General features: G+C 43.9%; 1 protein-coding gene across 1 annotated transcript; it reads right to left on the bottom strand.

The window, feature by feature from the left end:
* Positions 1–4,227: 4,227 nt before the first annotated feature.
* Positions 4,228–4,764, bottom strand: LOC104521123 (epidermal differentiation-specific protein-like). The gene has a single exon (XM_010163026.1). The coding sequence runs from the start codon at positions 4,762–4,764 to the stop codon at positions 4,228–4,230; it is 537 nt and encodes a 178-aa protein (XP_010161328.1).
* Between the last annotated feature and the right edge of the window lie 1,968 nt (positions 4,765–6,732).

Below are 6,732 nucleotides of genomic sequence, written 5' to 3'. Positions count from 1 at the left end.
TTGGAGACTCTTTTTGCTGATTTCACCTTTCACTAGACCAGGTTGCTCAAAGTCTCGTCCAACCTGACCTTGAACACTTCCAGTGATGGGACACCCACAACTTCTCTGGGCAACCTGCTCCCGTGTCTCACCACCCTCATCATAACAAATGTCTTCCTTACCTCCAATCTAAATAGAACCTCTTTCAGTTTAAAAGGCTCTGGTAAAAAGTCTCACTCTGTCTTTCTTACAGGCCCCCTTCAAGTACTGAAAGGCTGCAATAACTTCTCCCTGGAGCCTTCTCTTCAGGTCCAGGTCCATGTCTTTCCTTTGCTGAGGACCTCAGAGCTGGACACAGCACTGCAGGTGGGGTCTCATGAGACCAGAGTAGAGGGGCAGAATCGCCTCCCTCAGACTGGTTAATGTAATCTTCTTTATGAAGCCCAGGATATGGTTGGCCTTCTGCACTGCAAGTGCACATAGCTGGCTCATGCCAAATTTTTCACCCATCAGTATCTCCAACTCCTTCTCTGCAAGGCTGCTCTCAAGCCTTCCTCCTCTAGACTGTGTTGATAACAGGGATTGCCCCAACACAGGTGCAGGACCTAGCACTTGTCCTTGTTGAACCTTGAATCCAAAACCCTGCCTGAAGCACCAGTCCTTGCTACAGCCCACATCTGAACATACCAGTGTATGCTTTCCCTCTCCCAATACGCTATCATCTTTCTTTGGGCACAATTGGCTTTCTCTGGAAAGTGCAGGACCTACCACTTGTCCTTGTTGAACCTCATGAGGTTCATATGGGTCCATTTCTTGAACTTGTCCAAGTTCCTCTGGATGGCATCATGCCCCTCAGGCACGTCAACCGCATCACTCAGCTTGGTGTCATCTGCAAACTTGCTGAGGGTAGACTTGATCCCCCTGTCCATGTTGCTGATGAAGACATTAAACTGGTGCCAATACGGATCCCTGAGGGACACCTCTCATCACTGATCTCCATCTGGACATTGAGCTGTTGACCACTACCAGTGGTCAGCTCCCTCTGCTCCTCTGGTTGTGGGCTGTCTGGGTGATGGAGCTGCCACCACAGGTCAAGAGTTCGAGCAGTTCATTTGCACAGCTGATCCAAGGAGCCGCACCACAGCCCTGAAACAGTGAAATAAAGGGGCCTGGTGTTGATCATCTGCCTGGAGTTATGGTCCCATGGTTTCTTCCATTGCGAGACACAGGCTATGGGTCACTGTCTCCTAACTAACAGTATTGTTTGCGTGACTCCAAAGCTTTTAACCAGGATGGTGAAAGCTGCTATCTGCCCTCAAAGACATCATTGTCCAATTGACTGTGGAATAATAACTGCCTGCATGTTGATATGTATAAAAGAGTTTACACCATCCTGATGGACTTCCTTTGCAGTAGGGGTTTCAAAACGGGCTCAGAGGTTCCCCTCTGAACAAACATGCCAGTGCCAAACCGGTAAGTGTCACCGAGGATGCCTTTCTTCAACCTAGAACTGTGGGTTCATACGAGCACAGGCTGCTGAGCAAGTCGTTCTCATGGGGCCAACAGTAACTTCTGGTGTAAGTAAGGGGGAAAAAAAAGGGGGAAGTAAGAGCTGTGATGTGATGTGGGTGGCACAGGGTTTTGAAGAGAGGAGGAATACATTTCTGCTGCTAATGATTGTTCACAGGGATTTGCAGATTTCAGCGTTTAAGCAATGTTTTCTGAATGAAATTTGGATCTAGAGTCTCTAAGCCATGTCAAAGGTAATTCTTCCCTTAAACACCGCAGACTGAAGGACAGTCACTTGGTGTTCTGTCAGTCACGAGTCACGATCCGTCAATGCATCAAGCCCAGCCGTGAGCTGAGAGCTGAGTCGGTGTGAGGAATCGGCTCTTGGAAAGTTTTCCAAAGAACCTGTTATCTAACCAGCAACGCAACTCGGTGTTGTTACGAAATAAGGGAAGTGATTAACGTGTAATCATCACCCTGTTTCTGGGTAGACAAGATCTGACCTTGCGCCCAAGTTTTATATTCTGTGGTTACCCAAACGTGCCTGATCTTGTCCTGTGGATGTTTCTAACCAAGCCGAGAAAAGTTCAGTCTCTTTATGTATCACCTCTTAGTTAAACCCACGGTGTTCCAGCTGCCTTCTCTAGCCATCTCCTTTTGGTCTACCACAGGTTAGAAGCTTTCCTGATGCAGCATTCTGTTCAAATGTCCAAATTGCCTGCTAGTCTGCAGTGGACTGCACCCGAATAGCAACCAGACCTCCCACCCACCCCCAACCAAAGTAAAGCAAATCCCCTCTCTGGTAACCAGGAGAACCGGAGACGGACAGGGACGTGAGCTGGTGAGAATCACAGAGTAACAGCAACTCTGGGAGGCCACGTAATCTTTTCTCTGCCCCAGAGAAACCGAGGGAAAACAGAGTTAACAATTTCCTGATTCAGAGACGTCCTGGCTCTAAATAACTCTTCAGTTACATATACCTAGAAAGTAAGAGAATACCTTCTTTCTTCTGCAAGAAATGACGTTTTTCACAGAGGCAATCTCATTCAGTGTATTTCCCAGGAAAGATAATCAGAGACACCCTAAGTAGTCTCTCTCCTACTAACAGGGCCTATGTGACATTGTTATGCTGAAAGGGATCCCTCAGACATGACCATGGAAATTCTATAGGACTTCCAAAGTAATTTCTTCCACAAGGGGGTTTGGGCAGAAGACAACATTTGCCACTTGATTTGCCACTCCAAAAGGTTTTAGTATCGGAGAGTTGCATTAACATGGGGAACATAAACTTGATGTGCTTTGGTGTTTTGCAGGTGCTCTGTGGCTTGCAAAACACTGACCTACAGGTGCTTCAGCAACCCTTCTCCTGTAGCTTGCTGCTTCTTGCACCTTGTGTCTTCATCCTCCATTTGCCTCTCTGCCCTAGGAAAGATCTAGTTTGTGGCCTGTGATGCCCATGGATTTGGTAAAGGACAAAGAAGGGCTTGCTGGGACCCCGCGCATGCTTGTCGTGGTGATAACCCCTGGCCCTGCTTGGTGCGTTGCAGGGACCTGAGCTACCTGAGCTGGCATTTAAGTCTGGCCTGTGACAGAAACATACCACGTGGTGATTCCCGAGACACTTACAACAGTAAAACACCATTGCAATGTGAAATTAAAATAGGGGTAACCTTAGAAGAAGGGGATTTTCCATTCTTATGGAAACACTGTGATTTCAAAAGGATACCTTATCCAGTATCAAGATAAAAAAGATTTTAAACAAAGAGAGAAACAAACCTATCGCAATCCAGCAGTCAATCAATCACTTCAAATTTATGAAAACTTTCTATTTGATTATATAACTGAGGGCAGTAGAAGATTGTATCATTGGTATGATCAATGCCTTGAGATACCATCAGTCTTGTGACTGTTGAGTAAAGTCTCCAGGTGAGAGTTTGGCCAGAGTCAGAGCAATACGTGGCATGCTCACCAAGACTTTAAGTCTGGTTGAGTCAAGCCTGAACCCAGTGTTACGGACAAGTGAGAAGGGAGGGAGATAAAACCTTTCAGGAGAGATCCATGAAAAAAGTTTGCAAGAGTGCGTGAACCATTCTCTGAAGAGACAGAATAGCGCTGTCTCATCATGAAAGGCCAATATTTATCTATATTAAACTACAATCAATACATAAAAGAAATCCATTGATGCTTTCAATAGCTTCTTTAATGGCAACAATTCAAAATGGAATACAAAAGATGGCCAAGGCCATGGCAAAGCAAGAGCATTGGAAAACAAATTACAAAGTAAGTGATGCTGTTATATACTCGTAATTATTTTATACATTTAGCCACAGAAGCGCCATGCCATGCTTTTACGTTACATAGAACGGGACATCGGACATCGCAATGGCAGCTGAGGGTGCAATGGGTTACACATCCCTGGCGTGTCTCTTTCATTCGGCCAAATCAAATTCTATGATTCTATGAAGTACGATAGTTCTTGCAATTGTGGGGATTATGGGGGCAGGGTGAGAGCAGTGCAAGGCAGGATGGAGAAATACAGATCAGCCGTGCAGCATGAAAGAGAGCTCTCCCACTCCGTGTTCTGTGACACGGGAAAAAAGCATCACAAGCTTAGACAGGCGCCATGCCATGCTTTTACGTTACATAGAACTGCACAAGCAACGCAAGCTTAGACATAGATCTGGGTCTCAGATCTCTTACTGGGGCTGCATCATCCCTCAGCATTGCAGGGTGTGTGGCCTAAGGGCAACATCTCCTGCCAGGGAGGAGGGGGCGCAGAAATGAAAGCTTGTCATTGAATTTGATTATATTGTAATCTGAAAGCTCTTCGTGTTCTCGCGCAATGTAACGAAACCCACTTCCATCGCTGTTTTCGCACAACAGCCAGGCACCTTTCTGGACTTTGTGAGAAGATATGGTGTCATTGTCGTATCCTCTACCCAGATCAGTTGCTTTTCTTATCACCCTGCTCTTCCCATGATATTGGGCATGTTCATATAGAGTGATCTGGGGATTCTGCAGATTTTCAGTGATCAGCAGCAGAGAAGTGATCTTATCATTCATCTCTTCACCCACAAAGCTATGCTCTCCCTCCTCAAATACCAGTAACCGGCCCGTGTAGTTGAGGTGCTCATAAGCCACCCAAGGCTGGCCAATGACTTTCACTGAGGAGACAACATCGTTCCAACCTACATCTTTTAGATTGCCGATGTTACCGGTGAATTCTCTGGAGCGACCCTGGAAGTTGGCATGCTCATAAATGATGATTTTTCCCATCTCGGTAGGACTTCTGTAGTTTGAAGCTCTTGCTGTAGGAGCTGGATGACAGCCTGCAGAAAAGGAAAATGAGCAAAGCTTGTAAGAAGCCTTTTTGCATCAGATGCAAAATGCTGGAAAGGAGGGAAAAAAGGCAAGAAGGACAAGTGAAATATTTCTAGTAGAGGATAAATACAGCAGAAGCTGCAAAAAAAGTGAGGGCATGGTGTAGACCTGTGAATTTGGGAGAAAAAAGTAAAATGAGGTACACACATCAAAACTGTCCAGTTCTATTTAGTTGTGTATGTTGGTTTATGTATATGTATGAGGGACATCTGAGCATTTAGTTTAACATCTTATTGGCATTCCCTCAATAAAATAAAAACCCAGTGAAATAAATTGGATAAGTGGTGGTAACATTTCCAGTTGATAATTGACACTGCATTTGAGAGTCATTTTAGAAACTGGCATTTGTTGTTTGAACTGGATTTCATTATCCATATAATATTACAAGTAAAGAAGTAGTGAGACATTCAATTAATTTCTAAATGACTGCATTTTGTACTGTAAACAGGAAAAAAAAAAACTGTTCTGTTAAGGCCAGACCTGAACTTTGAGACTCACCGAAGTACCTTATTTCTCTTTTATATGCAATGCTACTGAAATCAAGAGATCCCTCTTCTTGACATGAACTGGAAAGCAATCAAGTTCAAAAGATTAGCTCTTTGAGGCAGATTATAGTTCACGTTGTGACTGACTTTTGTGGCACGGTAACAAATACTCATATCTGATTCTACAAAAAGTCACCAGGAATCAGATAAAGAATCAGAGTATTTATTAGTAACAGCTGCAGGAACAGAAACAAGCAGCCAATTAAGATAACCGCTCCCTTTGTAAATCACATAACAGTCATCAAAGCAGTTTTTTATTTCAGGGAAATACATCTGAGGGAAATAAACAGCTACTCTAGTTGACTCTGGGAAGGAATGGGAGAAGATCAGATCTGCCCAAGTAAGATTAAAAGTCAGACTAAAATTGCAAAAAGTCACCTTATGTGTTTGAAAACATGTAAGCATTTTTTTCACAGTTAACTGTTTTTATGGAGGCTGTGACTACCTGAACTTTCACTTATTGCTTAATTGAGAGCTAGTATAATCACCTTCTGCCTGTAGAAAAAGTGATAATAACAATGAGCCAGTTAATTAGTTTGTACAGAAGTCTTGCAAAACACCCCATTCAACAGAACTGAGGAGTGGCAAATATTACCCTGAGAGATGAAAAATCATTACCTATTTTATTTTGGTTTTGAACTTCCTACAACTGGCCATCTCATTGCTCTGGTTCAACAGTCTGTTGAAGAGCAAGCTTCTTGGTAAGGCTTAGAGCTTTCATCCTTGTTTGTCTTTATTCTCTGGAAGCCAGCTGAATCACAGTAATTAAAACAGACCTAAGTGTTTTAGGACACTTGTGCTGTAGGAGTTTTTATCTTCCTGCAGTTTACATGCTTACTTACCTGGGAAGCATCTCTAATACACGACATTGGTTTTCCAAAGGGTTTCTATGTGAGATATGCAGGTGACAGAGGTGGCATTTAAGTAGCTTTTTTTAAAGCTCACTTTCCCCCTTCCCACCTACGTAGCCATTTGCGCAGCCACAGTGACACGGAGCTGGTAAAGTGGGGCAAGGAGGCTCTGGCAGAGCTGCCGTGGCAATATTCTTGCTTATTTTCATATTGCAGGTTTATTCTGTAATATATTTTCAGACACGTTAACTGGCTCGCATGCTGGCAAGCTGTACTACAGTGGGAGGAAACAATGGGATCTTTATTAGTTCAAGAGCAATCCAGAGCTGCAAGTACCCACAGCAGTAAAAAGAAGAGAATTTCAAGGCTTATTTTGCCTTAGACATCTACAGATTTTGAAATCAAGCAACACTCTGATAAACGATAACAACTGTGTGAAACAGTGAACAAGCTGCACTGCCAGTGAA

The sequence above is a fragment of the Antrostomus carolinensis genome, unplaced genomic scaffold (assembly GCF_000700745.2).
Source record: "Antrostomus carolinensis isolate BGI_N321 unplaced genomic scaffold, ASM70074v2 scaffold7542, whole genome shotgun sequence".
Lineage (NCBI taxonomy): Eukaryota > Metazoa > Chordata > Aves > Caprimulgiformes > Caprimulgidae > Antrostomus > Antrostomus carolinensis.
This window is presented reverse-complemented; position numbering and strand designations above follow the sequence as displayed.

What these genes read in the sequence shown, in the direction of transcription:
- LOC104521123 (XM_010163026.1), bottom strand. Translation starts at nt 4,764, where the DNA reads ATGGGAAAAATCATCATTTATGAGCATGCCAACTTCCAGGGTCGCTCC.